The sequence below is a fragment of the Tigriopus californicus genome, chromosome 2, assembly GCF_007210705.1.
Source record: "Tigriopus californicus strain San Diego chromosome 2, Tcal_SD_v2.1, whole genome shotgun sequence".
In the NCBI taxonomy this organism is placed as follows: Eukaryota; Metazoa; Arthropoda; class Copepoda; order Harpacticoida; family Harpacticidae; genus Tigriopus; species Tigriopus californicus.
The window spans coordinates 7,850,573-7,868,922 of NC_081441.1; the positions used below are offsets into that span (position 1 = coordinate 7,850,573).

The 18,350-nt window shown below is 39.8% G+C and overlaps 3 protein-coding genes across 3 annotated transcripts; 1 reads left to right on the forward strand and 2 right to left on the reverse strand.

Annotated features, from left to right (window-relative positions):
- Positions 1–5,547: 5,547 nt before the first annotated feature.
- LOC131877169 (histidine-rich glycoprotein-like) lies at positions 5,548–6,652 on the forward strand. The gene is made up of 2 exons (XM_059222773.1): positions 5,548–5,818; positions 5,916–6,652. The coding sequence occupies exons 1-2, from the start codon at positions 5,807–5,809 to the stop codon at positions 6,540–6,542; spliced, it is 639 nt and encodes a 212-aa protein (XP_059078756.1). The 5' UTR covers positions 5,548–5,806; the 3' UTR covers positions 6,543–6,652.
- A 2,977-nt stretch (positions 6,653–9,629) lies between these two features.
- On the reverse strand, positions 9,630–10,763 carry LOC131877171 (zinc transporter 7-A-like). The gene is made up of 2 exons (XM_059222775.1): positions 10,217–10,763; positions 9,630–10,143 (listed from the first exon to the last, which is right to left on the reverse strand). Exons 1-2 carry the CDS (start codon positions 10,295–10,297, stop codon positions 9,712–9,714), a joined length of 513 nt encoding a protein of 170 aa, XP_059078758.1. The 5' UTR covers positions 10,298–10,763; the 3' UTR covers positions 9,630–9,711.
- A 4,193-nt stretch (positions 10,764–14,956) lies between these two features.
- LOC131877172 (zinc transporter 7-A-like) lies at positions 14,957–15,999 on the reverse strand. The gene is made up of 2 exons (XM_059222776.1): positions 15,544–15,999; positions 14,957–15,470 (listed from the first exon to the last, which is right to left on the reverse strand). The coding sequence occupies exons 1-2, from the start codon at positions 15,622–15,624 to the stop codon at positions 15,039–15,041; spliced, it is 513 nt and encodes a 170-aa protein (XP_059078759.1). The 5' UTR covers positions 15,625–15,999; the 3' UTR covers positions 14,957–15,038.
- Positions 16,000–18,350: the final 2,351 nt, after the last annotated feature.

An 18,350-nucleotide genomic window follows, 5' to 3' on the forward strand; every position in this document is an offset into this window, starting at 1 on the left:
GCGGATGAGTGTTATTCAAACCTTTGATTGTCTTGACCACATGCCATGCTTTGGCAAATGAGAAACTCAAAAACGATTCAAAAATCTGCCTCTGATGAAGTGTCCCTGGAGGGCACCATGGATATCAAAATACTTCTAAGCTTTGCCTACCTTTACCTGGATATGCTCATCAAACTTTTTATTAAATAATTCTATTCAAGACCATTGAACTATCACTTTCTACCGCAAACACATTTTGTATCATCAACATTAAAGAAATGTTGATCTTAAATATTCTCGCCGCCCTCTCACTCGTTTTCACCTGGTCCTTGTTTCTCTTTTAAGCCGTTCAAAACATTACTTCTGAAAGTTGATTCCTAAAATTACTGTACCAACCAACTTTTTGTTTGAAACAAATTCAAATTGGTCGAATAGGTAGCAGATTGGGCTAAAAACTTCATAATTCTTGAAAGTTTATACAGAAAAATCACCAATGTTATGTTTTGAGGAAACAATTCGAGAGGAAATGGTTTTCTTTCAAAACCTACTAATGGGTGAAGTGACTAAAATGTACTGAAGAGTTTTGTTTAGCCAAAGACATCTTTCCACAATATTTACTATAAGTAATGCTACTGCCTACAAAAAAGCTTTAGACCTGCAATGTTATTGCACAGCAATTTATTTTTCTTTAAATATGTGTACGCCTCAAGCGTTCATTGAAAACTGTCGTCGGACTTGAAGAAAAAGAACTGGCTGAATGGTTCCTCACTCTTTAGTCGAAGGCACCGAGGGATCCACTTCCAAAACCAGATGGACCAAAGTTGCTACCTAAATGTCCATTGCCATGGGAACATGGCCGTAGCCGTAGCTCACATGCTTATGTCCATGATAAGGGTTGTGCCGCCATAGTCACGTGAAGTAGGTTGGGTGTGCTCATGATGGCCGTATTTATGGCCATACCATGTCCATGACCATGACCATGCCATAACCGTGTTCATGGCCGTGCCCATGGCCGTGCCCATGGCTGTGCCATGTCCATAGCCGTGTCCGTGTCCATGACTTTCTCATGACCATGAACGGTGTTGTACACATCGTGGTGACTGTGCTCATAGTGGTCGGTTCATGATGGTAGTCATTAGAATGGTCACTGTGATGATCACCATGCCCGTGAACGGTTTTTAGACGTCATGGGAATGTGGGGCTTTTCGTTGAAGTCAGCGTGTCCAGCGTGATGATACTCCTCATCTCGATGATGTTGATGGTCGTTTCCATGGAAGAGCGGTTTCTTGAAATTATGAAAATCAGTGCCATGAGCATCTTCGAAGAAGTCGGGCTGCCAAAGTCAGCACGGCACCAGAGAGCACGAGAGTAACCGGAACAAAGAACTGGAACAAGAGAAAACAAGCGAGGTTCAAATCCAGACCCAAGTCTAATACTTTACTAAGCATGTTTAGCACATTACTACCGAAACACTCACTTTAGACAACATTGTTATAAGAGGAGTTGTTGTTACTTCACAGAAATATTGGGAAAACTGATGCTTCTGTTTTGGATTTTCCACTTCTTATAAGATTCTGAAGCTCTTTTAAACTCTTCCTGTTTGACCACGCGCTCCCAAAACCAAGATATAGGCTAGTAAATATGATGTTGTTTGTGTTGTGTGTCCGACAATTTTCTCGCGTATCCTCGATCGACGATCTGGCTGACTTTTCCGCCCTTAACCAAATGACACACTACCAGCCAATACCACATTGCTAGAAACTACGTAGTTGCCTATACTCGAAACTTCACAGTCTGCAGCGTGTACTACCAAAAACGAGACTCGGAGGAAATGAGGGAGGTTAACTCTTGACGACATTTCGTTTACTTCTTTTACACTGTACGCACCGTCAATGATCGTTATATTCAGAACCGTTTGACTTGTTTTGGGGGGGTTGTTACTGCCAATTCATTTTGAGTGAGAGAAATGACTTTTTCACCTGATTAGAATACTATTTGTTCCCTATCGATCGAGCGACAAATAACATTCAAGCAATCGGCGGAATTCGCCGCATTTCAAAGAAACCTCAAATAACAAATATGAATATAAGTATTTTCCGGAGCATTTTTATAAAGGCCGGATTTATACCCATTTAAAGAATAAAGTCACTTTGGAGCGTCAGAATTACTTCTAGTCATTTTTGTGAATGGGCTTGGAATCAAGTATATTTAGGCTATGCCAATTATGACTCTTATCAAGGACACTGCTCCAACCATGGTGTTAATTCGACCACGAATGAAAAACAGTTCACAGGTAACATCCTTAGCCAAATAGCTAACACGTCAAATTTTCAAATCCTATTCCGAAAAGTTAACCTATTTAACTGTCAATTCGCCACTGTGTAATATACTTAAGGATAGTTCATTGACAATCACTAATATTCAGTTTGACCACTCCTTCGTTTATGGTCTTTCTATTTTTGCGAGAACCTTACATGAATTATTAGAGTGTGCTGGATAGTGTAAGCTAGGGATATAATGAGCCAAGAATTTTTGGCCTTGGATGGGCTAGGTGATAAGTTTACTCATTACGGCTGAGTTGGGTTGACAGTTTTCAGATGAAAGGCACTTCCAAAAATGTAACTCTGAATCGCCCATAAGACCACTTATAGTAGAAGAAAAGACTTTTCACCTTTGTAAAACCATTTCTACGTTTACGGAGCTTATTCTGGCAGAACATAGCAATTAAAAAGGCGGTTTTTTTTTTATACAGATTCAGATCCAGTAAAAAGACATGACTACTTGTTCAATCCTAAAGTGGACTTCAATCACTTTCATGATTGATATACGATGGTCAATTTGTCGTTAACTATCATTTAATGGACTTGTTAATTCTGGAATATATGCTATATATATTATATCCGAAAAACATAATTTTAAAATCAATATCTCGTTTTGGCCATGACATATTTCATACATATCCAAAAGCCATGTTACTTGAATCATTTAAACTTTTCAAACTTATAGGGGCTCTTATTTCCAACGTCAGACAGCCCCGACGAAATGGGGAAGAGGCACGGTAGCGTTGCTAAAAACAAACTACTTGTAGCATGCTATGAACGCAATTTCTTTTCCGGACATTATGACACCTGGGTCAACAATCATACAACATTGTAATATACATCTTGAAAGAATTAGCCAAAAATAGCTCAAACACATTATAATTCAATAAAGCAGAATCGGCCCAATCGGCCCTGTATTTGGTAAGGCTAATTCAAATAGCGCCCTCAGAAGTGGAGAGAGTTATTTCACTGTTATCAAGCCGAACAAAAAGACTCATATTGCAAATTTAAACCAAATAATAAGATTTCTTTCACAAATCTGGACTTGAGTCTTTTAGAAAGGACTCGAACTCGAGTCTGGACTCACCCCAGCACTAGTCCTACTTCCATCCTCAAACCGAATTCAATCTTGGTTTTCCACCCTAGGGTAAAGCCACCCTTAGTATCATCTTTTTCAATCTCAGATTGATATTGTAGTCCATGTATCTTCACTCGTCTAAATCCAAAGCACAATTGGAAAGGTTGCACAAATTTGCTTCTTAATCTTTTTGATGATGTATTCAACAAATATCAGAGATTTTTTTTTATCTCGTGAACAAATGTCGTTCTGAGTTAAAGTCTAGAGAAACACACGTGTAAGGAAAAAATAGTTACATTGATCAAGTGATTAGAGGGCAAAGGTTATGCAACCTTTTCCAATGTGCTTTGATTTAGGACGATGAAGATACATGGACTACAATATCAATCTTCAGATTGAAAAAGATGATATACTAAGGGTGTCGTTACCCATAGGGTGGAAAACCAAGATTGAATTCGGTTTGAGGATGGAAGTAGACTAGTGCTGGGTAGTCCAGACTTCGAGTTCGATCCTTTCTAAAAGATTCAAGTCCAGATTTGTGAAAGAAATCTTATTATTTGGTTTAAAATTTCGCAATATGAGTTTTTTTGTTCGGCTTGAATACAGTGAAATAACTCTCTCCACTTCTGAGGGCGCTATGTGAATTAGCCTTACCAAATACAGGGCCGATTGGGCCGATTCTGCTTTATTGAATTATAATGTGTTTGAGCTATTTTTGGCTAATTCTTTCAAGATGTATATTACAATGTTGTATGATTGTTGACCCAGGTGTCATAATGTCCGGAAAAGAAATTGCGTTCATAGCATGCTACAAGTAGTTTGTTTTTAGCAACCTACCGTGCCTCTTCCCCATTTCGTCGGGGCTGTCTGACGTTGGAAATAAGAGCCCCTATAAGTTGAAAAGTTTAATGATTCAAGTAACATGGCTTTTGGATATGTATGAAATATGTCATGGCCAAAAACGAGATATTGATTTTAAAAATTATGTTTTTCGGATATAATATATATAGCATATATTCCAGAACTAACAAGTCCATTAAATGATAGTTAACGACAAATTGACCATCGTATATCAATCATGAAAGTGATTGAAGTCCACTTTAGGATTGAACAAGTAGTCATGTCTTTTTACTGGATCTGAATCTGTAATAAAAAAAAACCGCCATTTTTCTAATTGCTATGTTCTGCCAGAATAAGCTCCGTAAACGTAGAAATGGTTTTTACAAAGGTGAAAAGTCTTTTCTTCTACTATAAGTGGTCTTATGGGCGATTCAGAGTTACATTTTTGGAAGTGCCTTTCATCTGAAAACTGTCAACCCAACTCAGCCCGTAATGAGTAAACTTATCACCTAGCCCATCCAAGGCCAAAAATTCTTGGCTCATTATATCCCTAGCTTACACTATCCAGCACACTCTAATAATTCATGTAAAGGTTCTCGCCAAAAATAGAAAGACCATAAACGAAGGAGTGGTCAAACTGAATATTAGTGATTGCTAATGAACTATCCTTAAGTATATTCTACAGTGCCGAATTGACAGTTAAATAAGTTAACTTTTCGGAATAGGATTTGAAAATTTGACGTGTTAGCTATTTGGCTAAGGATGTTAACTGTGAACTGTTTTTCATTCGTGGTCGAATTAACACCATGGGTTGGAGCAGTGTCCTTGATAAGAGTCATAATTGGCATAGCCTAAATATACTTGATTCCAAGCCCATTCAACAAAAATGACTAGAAGTATTCTGACGCTCCAAAGTGACTTTATTCTTTAAATGGGTATAAATCCGGCCTTTATAAAAATGCTCCGGGAAAATACTTATATTCATATTTGTTATTTGAGGGTTTCTTTGAAATGCGGCGAATTCCTGGCCGATTGCTTGAATGTTATTTGTCGCTCGATCGATAGGGAACAAATAGTATTCTAATCAGGTGAAAAAGTCATTTCTCTCACTCAAAATGAATTGGCAGTAACAACCCCCCAAAACAAGTCAAACGGTTCTGAATATAACCGATCATTGACGGTGCGTACAGTGTAAAAAGAGTAAACGAAATGTCGTCAAGAGTTAACCTCCCCTCATTTCCTCCGAGGTCCTCGTTTTTGGTAGTACACGCTGCAGACTGTGAAGTTTCGAGGTATAGGCAACTACGTAGTTTCTAGCAATGTGGTATTGGCTTGGTAGTGTGTCATTTGGTTAAGGGCGGAAAATTCAGCCAGATCGTCGATCGAAGATACGCGAGAAAATTGTCGGGACACACAACACAACAACACATCATATTTACTAGCCTATATCTTGGTTTTGGGAGCGCGTGGTCCAACCAGGAAGAGTTTAAAAGAGCTTCAGAATCTTATAAGAAGTGGAAAATCCAAAACAGAAGCATCAGTTTTCCCAATATCTTCTGTGAGATAACAACCAACTCCTCTTATAACAATGTTGTCTAAAGTGAGTGTTTCGGTAGTAATGTGCTAAACATGCTTAGTAAAGTATTAGACTTGGGAGTCTGGATTTGTAAGCCTCGCTTTGTTTTCTCTTGTTCCAGTTCTTTGTTCCGGTTACTCTCGTGCTCTCTGGTGCCGTGCTGACTTTGGGCAGGCCCGACTTCTTCGAAGATGCTCATGGCACTGATTTTCATAATTTCAAGAAACCGCTCCTCCATGGAAACGACCATCAACATCATCGAGATGAGGAGTATCATCACGCTGGACACGCTGACTTCCACGAAAAGCCCCACATTCCCCATGACGTCTACAAAACCGTTCACGGGCATGGTGATCATCACAGTGACCATTCTAATGACTACCATCATGAACCGAACCACTATGAGCACAGTCACCACGATGTGTACAACACCGTTCATGGTCATGGAGAAAGTCATGGACACGGACACGGCTATGGACATGGGCACAGCCATGGGCACGGCCATGGGCACGGCCATGAACACGGTTATGGGCATGGTCATGGTCATGGACATGGTCATGGCCATAAATACGGCCATCATGAGCACCACCCAACCTACTTGCACGTGACCTATGGCGGGCACAACCCTTATCATGGACATAAGCATGTGAGCTACGGCTACGGCCATGTTCCCCATGGCAATGGACATTTAGGTAGCAACTTTGGTCCATCTGGTTTTGGAAGTGGATCCCTCGGTGCCTTCGACTAAAGAGTGAGGAACCATTCAGCCAGTTCTTTTTCTTCAAGTCCGACGACAGTTTTCAATGAACGCTTGAGGCGTACACATATTTAAGAAAAATAAATTGCTGTGCAATAACATTGCAGGTCTAAAGCTTTTTTGGTAGCAGTAGCATTACTTATATGAAAAATATTGTGGAAAGATGTCTTTGGCTAAACAAAACTCTTCAGTACATTTTAGTCACTTCACCCATTAGTAGGTTTTGAAAGAAAACCATTCCTCTCGAATTGTTTCCTCAAAACATAACATTGGTGATTTTTCTGTATAACTTTCTCAGAATTATGAAGTTTTTTAGCCCCAATCTGCTACCTATTCGACCAATTTGAATTTGTTTCAAACAAAAAGTTGGTTGGTACAGTAATTTTAGGAATCAAACTTTCAGAAGTAATGTTTTGAACGGCTTAAAAGAGAAAACAAGGACCAGGTGAAAACGAGTGAGAGGGCGGCGAGAATATCTTAAGATCAACATTTCTTCTAATGTTGATGATACAAAATGTGTTTGCGGTAGAAAGTGATAGTTCAATGGTCTTGAATAGAATTATTTAATAAAAAGTTTGATGAGCATATCCAGGTAAAGGTAGGCAAAGCTTAGAAGTATTTTGATATCCATGGTGCCCTCCAGGGACACTTCATCAGAGGCAGATTTTTGAATCGTTTTTGAGTTTTCATTTGCCAAAGCATGGCATGTGGTCAAGACAATCAAAGGTTTGAATAACACTCATCCCAAAAGGGGTAGACGGTATTCCCATTCTCATTCTGATGATAGTTGTAGACATTTTAGCTGGGCCCATTAGGCATCAAGCAACCCATTAACCCGATCCAAAATCTTGCCTGGATCTAAAATGGGAATGATTGCCTCAGTCCACAAGGGGAAATGGAAGGCTAGTTTAGACACCGCAAGCTTCTGCCCTGCCTGTATCTGTATCCTGACAGCCGTTCCAAAATTTTGGAACAACTATTCAAAGAGGACTTGGAGGCTCACTCAAAAGGACCCAAATAGTCAGTTTGGCTTCAGACAAAAACTGTCCCCCACTGATGCAATGGGGAACTGTTTATGCATCGTGGATTGAGGCCTCCCAAACAAGGAAAACTGTTGATGTCCATTGCTTTTGATTTGAGTAGTGATATCGTAGATGTGGAAGGATTGGTTAGAGGTGATGTTAAAGGCCGACAAGTAAGTTATTTTCATTCCTTTAGTACTCCTGTATGGAATGGAAACAGATTCCTGTCCATACCAGCCAAGCATGGCCTGATCCAAGGGTCCACAGTGGGTCAGTTAACTTTTTTTGTGTTAATGTCCGACCTACCTCCCTTTCTTGACTTAAGTCAGGATAGGATTGTTCGGAAAGCAGACGACGTCACGCTTTGGGCCAGTGGAACCCCGGACAAGATCATCTCTGAGCTGAATGACAGAGCTCAACTCTTCATGCAATCTCCAGGCAAGAAGTCCTTGATTGGAGAGTGACTCCAATTTGGGTTTTACTAACCACACAGTGGATGTGGCTTTGAATACCAAGGGGTGTACTGGAACAACACTGACTGTGTTGTGATGAAGTTGCCTGTTCGAGCTCCGTCTGAGACAAAACAGCTGAAGCCAGTACTTGGATTGGGTGTTTGGGGTTCACGTATTTGAACGTCCGCCATTGTCCTTTTTACACAGCCGGCCAGTAGCAGTGGAACAAAGCTTTAAACATGTAATATATCATAAAAAGTCCATTATGAATGAGAATTTTATGAAATGCAAAATTCTTGGCAAACGGATATTTTAAAGGCTATTCAATATGGCCCCCATTGGCCTCAAAGACAGACTCCAAGCGCTGAATGAAGGAGGAGCAAGCCTTGGTGACCTCGGCCGTGGTGAAATTCTTCATGTGCCTATTCACGACGGACTTTAGACTACCAATGTTGGTTGTGCATGCTCATTGACTTTCCCCTCACCACAGACCATAGCTAGTAATCACTTGGCTTGAGATCTGGGCTGTTGGAAGTCATTCAGTTGGCTTGACCACAATGTCAAAAATGTTGCTCAAGAAATTAATGGACCTTTTTGGAGATGTGGGAGGGGGCACTGTTCTAAATCCACATAAACTTAGTATTTTCAGAGTACGCTGACTTCAGCCAAGGTAACAGAACACTACCCAATAGGTCCACATAGACATTGGTGTTGACCTTGAGTCCATGACCTTTCCATCACTAGTGACAAGACCAAAGGCCATGATCTTGGAAGGAAACTTGGTCTTCAGCGCTGGTGGCACATTGGACTTATCTCCAGAGATCCATCGTTCGTTCTGGGGATCCACAATGGAATTTGATTCGTCAGAGAACAATTTGATGATACCTGGGTTGACGTTGCAGAGCCTGTGGAGTTTTTTCCCTCTCTTGATCCTAGTTTCCTTCATTGTCTTGGTGAGGAGGTGACTCCTTCTCCTGATGTAAGACTTTAACTTCAAATCCTCCTCTACAGTCCTGGCCACTGTCCTTCTACTTAGGGAGCTTCTGCCTTCATACACCGTCATCCACACAACTGGGTTGGCTTGGATGGACCTGTTCAGGCCAGCGAGGAAAGTTGGGGTCCTTTTTTTGGCCCTGTGAGGTCCACAAGGATTACGACCAATGCCCTTGCCACCATTCAATCTCCCAACAACCCGGTACAATGTCGTCCGGGGGTATTTTTGTGGCCTTGTGGCTTTGGCATCATAGCCGGCCAAGTGAAATTTGGTAGTGATATTGCGTTTGGATTCCTGAGTTTAATGATGAAGTTATAACGAAAACTTGTCGTTGCATCTTTCAAGTCAGACTTGGACAAAAATATTTAGATAGCATTCCAGATTAACCCTACATTCAAGGACTAGCTCGGTCTACCAACTCAAATTCGTTGGAAGACCAAATATCATATAAAGGTTGAAAGGTAATAAATAGACGAATTATAAGTGTACATTTTCATGGCACTGGGGATTACATTCCCTGTAGCGGTTAGAAAAGTCCGTGAAAAACCAAACCAAATGTTAAAAAATGAAAGGCATATGCACACCAAGTGTCAATGAGGCAAGAAATCCATTTGAATGCTGCAACGGTAATTTCGCTCATTGTATATTTAGAAATGAGAGAAAGGCAATAAGTTACGGTTAAGTTATGTTCTTCAGTGGTGTTTGCCGTAAGCATAGCCATATCCTTCATAGGGAGAGTAGCCGTACTTGTCGTAGTTATTGCCGTGGTGATGTCCGTAGCTGGGCTCGTAATGGCCGTATCCGTATTGGTGGTCATGACCGTAATCAGAGTAATGAGGAGCCACGTAGTCGTGTCCGTAACCGTAAGTGACATCATGTCCGTATCCGTATTGCTTATCGTAGGTATGGCCGTGTCCGTAGTTGTAGCTGGGAGCATAGTCATAACCATATCCATAAGCGGGATAACCGTATCCGTGACCATGGCCATGGCCGTGAGCGGCATAAGGTGCGTACACTTCATCAAACACTCCGGCTTGAGCATCAGCCTCAGCCGTGGCCTCGGCTGTGGCCTCAGGGGCCGGAGCAGCTCTAGCCAAGGTCAAGCTGACCGCCAAGAAAAGATACTGCAACGAAAAGTCAGTGGATAAGTATGGCTATGGCCTATGAGTCTTTCCATGCTTGATGGTGACAACGTACCTTGCTAAGCATTTTGAGCGTCTGAAGTTGGTACTTGGATCTCGTCTGAAGGTACAGATTAGAGTGATACTTTGGAAACATAATTTGAGCATATATAGCATTCCAGATCCCATTGACTGGTTGTGGTTGGTTGATGGCGTGCAGTATACTGTACCAGGCTGGCTAGACCACTGTGGTTCTGTATATCATGAGATCGGGACATCTTCTATCTCTGTCTTTGATGCGTTTGCTGACTGCTGGGCAGGGTGTTATGCATCCGTACATCGACATACCCTACGAGGGTGCTTTGGCCAGTGCTCGGTATTTTTGTAAGCACGAGCAAAATAGCATAACTTGCGTAGTTTAAGTTTAGTTTTAGTTTCCAACTTTTAGCTTCATGTTTTATCAACAATATGTGCTAATGGAATCGTAGTTTAAGATGATAACCCTGTTTATTGAACAAAAGGAAATGTTAGAAGACGGCAATTAGATAGTTGGAACACATTAACTGACCCCTAGATGGTCGTTTTTGCGATCGTGTCATTTCAAATCTGACTGGACGTTTGCCTTTTTCACGGAACTAATGGAACCAATTCGTGTTAAAGTGAATTGTTAATTGCTTTGCATTATATACGTTCACAAACAAAAAAAAATCCCTTCAGTAAGAGTCCCTTTAGTAATCCTTGTACAAACTTTAATTAACGAATCTCACCTGTCTGATTTTTTTTTCAAATCATATCGTCAAACTGAAGATTAGTGATTGTTGTACAATTTCTTGAAGTTCATAAGTTATTAAGTTCCACTAGTCAGCACTGGTTTTGAGAGCCGTTTACCAAGCCTCGACAAGATAGGGATCTCGATTGCAGGGTTCTTCATTGAATTGGTGTTTGATTCTTGATAGGAAGTTATTAGTTAAAGTTTAAGGATGCATTAGTGATACACGCGTATTTAAACCAAGGCGGTAATCAGCGAGCTCAAGTGGAAAACCAGTTCAATAATGGACGGTCTAACACACCGAATTTTAACACACATAGCTTCAGCTTGAATAGTGCAGTTGACGAGGTTAGTCAACATTTCTTTTATGTCCGGACACGTAACAACAGAATGGAAAACTGCAAAAGTCATTCCACTTTTTTAAATCAGGTGACAAATTACTCCCTAGTAACTATCACCCTTTAAGTCATTTGCCAAGTTTCTCCAAGGTTTTAGAGAAAATTTTCCATAAACAAATGCATAACTTTTTAGAAATAGAGGCAATCCTTCCCCCTGAACAGTTTGGTTTTAGAAAGCAACATAACACTATGAATGCAGTTCAAGAACTTCTTGAAAATATTTCTGCTAATCATGCGAAGAAATGGCACTTACTACATTTCTGGACCTTAAAAAAGCTTTTGATTGCGCTGATCATAAAAAACTGGAGTAATACGAATTCTGCGGTAGGTCCATAGTTTGGTTCAAAACTACCTTTCCACGCTCCTAAAATTGCAAGTTTTGCGCACGCTTAAAATCCTTCAAGTGATGAGGTAGTCGTGCTTTCAAAAACTTCCACCATTCATCAATATTTTCAAAAGGAAAAATAATCTCGGCTTGGCGGTTGGCAAGTCGGGAGTTTTACACAGACTACCGAACTTTGCTTTTCCCAACGAGTAGAATAATTTCAAACCCCCACACATCGATCTCAGAAGAATAAAATTCACCCAAACAATAAGAGATTATCTCATACAGAAGTACTCCATTGCTCCTTGCAAACTCAAGAATTGCTATGTATGTCAACAAAAATCCTAAGAAATGATTTTTATTTTTCTCTTTCATTACGATTATCCGCCGCTCGATCTCATCAAAACGCTCCATGCACCAAACACAATTCTTCATTTATGAATTTTTCTCCCATTCCTGAAGTCGTTTTGCACTTTCTAGTAAACAGAACAAATTAAGACTTAAAATTGATGCATTGCTCTGTTTTTCATGCTTTTCGTTCTATGTCTATTTCCTTATCCCTTCTTTTGTTATAAATTCGAACCGATATGATTTCCTTCAAGTCTTTCAATTTCATTTTGTATTTCTTCCAACTCTTGTTATTGTGCTGCAGCTTGGCCTCTGTCATATTATTGATTATCAACGTCTTCTTTAACCTCCCCAGGTCTTGGTGAAAACAAGTATTTGCTTACCCAGAACCTGAGGCATTATATGCGCATGAAATTGTTGATATATTAAGATGTTAACGCAAAGATTAGATGCCGACATGATCTAGTCATGATCAAAGTGTTCCTGAAATAAATCTATTTATGATATGATGTCAAGTTAGGTGTCCTACAGACCTTCATTCCTATCCTTTCATCTTAACATCCTTTCATTTTAACAACCTCTCATAGCTCCACTTCTCAAGCTTAGTAAATGTGGCAGCATATCATCTTTTACTAATGATGCAAAATTAGCTTGTGGTAGAAACTGATACCAATACGGTCTTGAACGGAATGGTTTAATGGAATCTCGATGGAAATCTCCGATTTTGATATCGGATGTTCCAGTCTAGTATCATAATGCTAACTCTGCACAAGCCGAATGTTCAACTATATTTAAATATATTTTGACCTATTGGGCTTCAGTTGATGATCGGACAACTCGACCCAGTACAACAACCTAAAACAAGACAACAACTAAGCACAAAATACGGCTTAAAAAATCTTATTTAAACAACAAAAGTGAAACTTAATGAGTATTCATTTTGCTTGAAAATGCTAAAATCAGGAAGGCCTTGCATGAAAAAAAACCAAATCGATTTCGAAAACAATACTACTTTTTAATTTCACGCTTTGATTGAAGTAAACACAACTTGCCTTGAAAACAATCAAATATTGATTTGGGTAATGATTTTTCCAATTTTTTTCTTATAAATGTAAATCATTTGTGAGCCAATGTATTGTGCTGCGCTTAATTTCTTTACTGGATCGAGTTGTCCTTTGAGTCGAGTTGTCCTGAGTTGTGTTGGTTTGTTTTGTTTGTTACAAAGTCACATGGCAGCTCTCCCGCTCGGCCTGCATATTTGGTTTTGGGTTGCCCAATTGAGGGATATTCCCGCTTCGTCATTACAACCAACATTAATTATTTTACCTCACTCTCGGGAATGACGGCAGGTTTGTCCATTTAAGCTGTTAAAGCAGCAACTCATGCTGTAACCAAATACCTCAGAGAAGCTTGGACTTGGCAAGCCTGGGATCGAACCAGGATTCGCAAATGGGAAAGCGGATGCGCTACCAATACGTTACCCCTGCAAGCCTTCCTGGCCTGAGTTGTCCGAGTCGAGTTGTCCTAAATCGAATTGTCCTTGAACCGGTTCAGTTAGTTCAACAGGTTGGCAAAAGGTTGAGCAGGTTCAGAGATGTCTATATGGCAGGAATGCGAGAGCTTGGGTGGTTCTCACTGGAGATCACTGATCAGACGTTGGTCATTTGTTCCACGAAACCTTTGTCCCTTTTACGTCTGTTCCCTAGATTTTAGCTCTAGAGGACATTTGCTGCCTGAGATCAAAATTTCCATTGATGTTTGTTGGACAAGTGCACCACAAAAATTGTATGATTTTTTACAATAAGTTGTAATCAGACTTTGATAATTTTCTTAACAAAATTCCTGATCCGCCCTATATTCAAGGTCATGCAAATTCGCCAACTCTAATCCGTTGGTGGATCCTATATTACATAAATATAGTTGTGTTGAATGAACGATTTTTGTCGTAAATTGCAACACATTCCATTCTCAGTACTGGTTAGGAAGTCCGCAAAAAATGAAAAAATAAATGTAAAGCAACTATTTGATATATGTGACATATTTCATCGCTTAAATGGCAGAATTTAATGATAAATGTAACATAACCTTTGGATATAGAACGAATTGGAGCACTTTGTGGGAAATCAGGTGATGTTTAATTATGTACAAATGTTTAATTATGTACAAATGTACAATTGTGTGCAAATGTACAATTATGTACGAATGTACATTTTAGGCCCAATTAAATATTTGCAATTTAAGACTTTAGTGGTCTAATCTGTAAATCAGGGATAAAAGGTAGAAATATCTTGGTCTCGATATTCAACCTGAAAAGTAAATTGAAGATTGCGGAAAAGACTTAAGAATGTTTGTTAATATATGAGTATATGTGTCAAAATGATACTGTACGCGGCCCTAAAATGGCATGAGATAAGAATCCCTTCAGGGCTCCTTGCTTAAACCTTGGTTAACGAATTGAACCTGTATGATTTTTTCCTAGTATCATTTGATCAAGTTCAAGAATTAGAGATTGCTAATTATTTATTCTTATGGTTGTTATATAATAGCAAATTGACAATTGATGAAGGCACCTTCAAGGTTTTACATTTCACATGTTCAATATATGGTTAAGTATGTAAACTGTGAACTGTTGACCATTCTTGGCCGAAAGAATTTGATTAGCGTCGTAATTGTAATGGTGGAAACATCTATGAGTCCAAGCAAATCCAACCATAATGGCTACGGAGTATTCTGACTCCCAAGAGTGACGTTATTGTTCAAAAGAAACCTGACCGCTGCAAAAAGGGCTATTGAAATATTCCTATTTGTTATTTGATCCTCGAGCATTTCATTGCAATGTAACGAGTTCCTGACCGATTACTTGACTGTTCTTAGTCGGGTGATTGATTAATTAAGCCAAGCGGTTCTGTGAAGGCAAACCATTGACGGTGAATGAAAGGCACATGCACACCAAGTGTCAATGAGGCAAGAAATCCATTTGAATGCTGCAACGGTAATTTCGCTCATTGTATATTTAGAAATGAGAGAAAGGCAATAAGTTACGGTTAAGTTATGTTCTTCAGTGGTGTTTGCCGTAAGCATAGCCATATCCTTCATAGGGAGAGTAGCCGTACTTGTCGTAGTTATTGCCGTGGTGATGTCCGTAGCTGGGCTCGTAATGGCCGTATCCGTATTGGTGGTCATGACCGTAATCAGAGTAATGAGGAGCCACGTAGTCGTGTCCGTAACCGTAAGTGACATCATGTCCATATCCGTATTGCTTATCGTAGGTATGGCCGTGTCCGTAGTTGTAGCTGGGAGCATAGTCATAACCATATCCATAAGCGGGATAACCGTATCCGTGACCATGGCCATGGCCGTGAGCGGCATAAGGTGCGTACACTTCATCAAACACTCCGGCTTGAGCATCAGCCTCAGCCGTGGCCTCGGCTGTGGCCTCAGGGGCCGGAGCAGCTCTAGCCAAGGTCAAGCTGACCGCCAAGAAAAGATACTGCAACGAAAAGTCAGTGGATAAGTATGGCTATGGCCTATGAGTCTTTCCATGCTTGATGGTGACAACGTACCTTGCTAAGCATTTTGAGCGTCTGAAGTTGGTACTTGGATCTCGTCTGAAGGTACAGATTAGAGTGATACTTTTGAAACATAATTTGAGCATATATAGCATTCCAGATCCCATTGACTGGTTGTGGTTGGTTGATGGCGTGCAGTATACTGTACCAGGCCGGCTAGACCAGTGTGGTTCTGTATTTCATGAGATCGGGACATCTTCTATCTCTGTCTTTGATGCGTTTGCTGACTGCTGGGCAGGGTGTTAAGCATCCGTACATCGACATACCCTACGAAGGTGCTTTGGCCAGTGCTCGGTATTTTTGTACGCACGAGCAAAATAGCGTAACTAGTGGAGTTCAAAAGCGCAAAGATCACTTTTCGACGCAGGGAAAAGAAGGCGTTGAGCAGACAGTCTGTTTCCATCAAATCTGTGTTGCCGTCTTTCAGGCGTTCATTTGGATTGTTTCGATTACGCCAAGGAGACAAAAACAACGAACGCATTGACTATTCAGTATTCTACTATTAATTGTATGGTTGATGATTTTCACACAATTCATTTACATTTTAATGCAGGGCATGATGATGACCTTATCAGTTTCTCAGCTTCCTGTCCATGGACATGTCCCTTATCTTAATTGGTTGGACATTGTTTTTGGCAACTTGATAATGTTGAAATACCCCGCGAGATCAATCAATTACTATTTCTCTTAAGTAGAAGCAAACCCAACTGATCCAATCTGCCATTGTGCGCTTGATTCATTTAACACCAAAACATGAGCAGTATTGATAGCTTTAAGGGGAATTTTGTTCTTAATTAACGACATTAACCATTAACCTACACCCAATGAATAGACATTTCCAGATTCAATTCATTTCACTTTACGTGGACAAATATGAGTCTTGGGATTTTGCTTTTTTTTTATAGTTATTCGTCCTTGATCTAACTCAAACATTGAAAAGGCGGCGCAGAATATGAAACTAATGCCAGATCTGGGTTCTTTTTTTGTTTTGTTTGTTTTTTCACGGGCTTTTCTAACCGCTACGGGGAATGTAATCCCCAGTACTATTAAAATGAAAGGTTATAATTCGTCTATTTATTGCCTTTCAATCTTTATACGATATTTAGTTTACCAACGATTCAAGATGTGACTGAACAATCGACTTGTACAGAGTTGGCATCGTGATGCTTCCTCTGGACTTAAACGTGCGATGTATCTAAGCACACATTTGAAAAGCTTTACCCACCTTCAACTGGATATGCTCATCGAACTTTCCATTATTGCGGAGGACTACCCCAAAATAGTTCATAAATGAGATATTTACCTCCATTATCTACGATCGGAGTATTCAAAGGAGTTGACCCGAAGATCATTGAGCGGAATTTCATTCCGTTTAGGCCCATATTACTCTCAGTAACCCAAGAATATATTGTTTCTAGATCCTTTGCCAGGCTAGTGCAATCTTGGCCATTCTTAACAAAAATAAACTTTGTATCGCGTTAAAATGCTAGGAAATAAAGTTACATTATATAAAAACACCAATCGATATTTTCCTTCGAATTTGCGCTTACTGGTATCGGCGAATGAAAGCCTTTTTAATTTCGAAATCTGTAACTCCAACTTGACCTGATATTAATGCTCAATATTGTTTAAATCATTGTCGATTTGGAACCATTCATTCAACCGAGCTAAATGCGAATATTCCTCGCAAATTTCGGTCCCTGCTTCCTAGTCTTTGGCTTTCTGAGTCCGGTTAAACTTTCTTATTAGTAGCCGGTGACCCAAGGTACTTAAAAAACAGGATGTAGCATTATTTAACAAGTAAGAAGTGGCTCTGTGTTATCAAAAAGACAAGATGCAAATATTCGCAATTATGACATATATCTTAAAATATATTGCAACGGTAACGAATAATTAAATTTCATTCAAAGATATTTGGGCAGATACCACACGTGGGTATTTGCTTGTCTGAATCGGCAATTATCTTGTTTTTGAATAGACACAAATGTGGTTTCCTTTGTGCGCTGAGAGCTCGGATTCATTGAAGCAGTCAGCTAGCTAACGATTTTGGCGTTCGCAGATTGACTACTAATCGATTGTCAGTGTGTCGTGCAACATTATTTGTCAACACCCTTCGCATGCTTTGTCGTGGTTGTATCTTGAAAATAGCTTTTAGAGTTTCGCATGCAAAATCCCTGAATATCAGTCAAGCGACTCGCAACCATTGTCTTTGGCAATTGGGCATCAATCAATTAATGTAGAGTCCATAACATGGTGAAGATTAAAGAAAAATGGTACGTGGAAATAAAAACTTCCATAAATGTAACGCGGCTAAGCTTAGCTTTAGAGAGAACTTTTGAAGACTAATCGATGTGCATAGCCGATGAAAATGTGTATTAACGCAACGTGGCGAGCGTCATGAACCTCATTGTTTTCAATTCTCATCAATCACTCCAGCTAATACACCATCAGTCTCCATGAAGAATGGCAAATGGTAACTTGCAGATGCATATTTCATTTCTGATCGCGCACATTGTTGTTTAAAAACATCAAGCCACAAGTTGGAAACTAAAAATATTAGAAAGCAAAACATTATTGAATGGATTTTGAGACCGTGTAGTTTTCAATTAAAGCCAGTTTGGTCAATTCTCAATCATTCAATAAGTGGTGGCTAAAAGATCCTCAAAAAAGACAAACGTTCAAGCCTTGTTGATCCTGTTGCATTTTTCAAATCAGACTTGGACAAATTTTTAGATAATATTCCAGATCAACCCTACATTCAAGGACTAGCTCGGTCTGCCAACTTGAACTCGTTGGTAGAC

Excerpts from the sequence above, each read along its gene's own strand:
- LOC131877171 (XM_059222775.1), bottom strand. The coding sequence starts at position 10,297 with ATGTTTCCAAAGTATCACTCTAATCTGTACCTTCAGACGAGATCCAAG. Across the intron at positions 10,144-10,216 it reads CGCTCAAAATGCTTAGCAAG|TATCTTTTCTTGGCGGTCAG; the intron begins GTACGTTGTCAC and ends TTTTCGTTGCAG.
- LOC131877172 (XM_059222776.1), bottom strand. The coding sequence starts at position 15,624 with ATGTTTCAAAAGTATCACTCTAATCTGTACCTTCAGACGAGATCCAAG. Across the intron at positions 15,471-15,543 it reads CGCTCAAAATGCTTAGCAAG|TATCTTTTCTTGGCGGTCAG; the intron begins GTACGTTGTCAC and ends TTTTCGTTGCAG.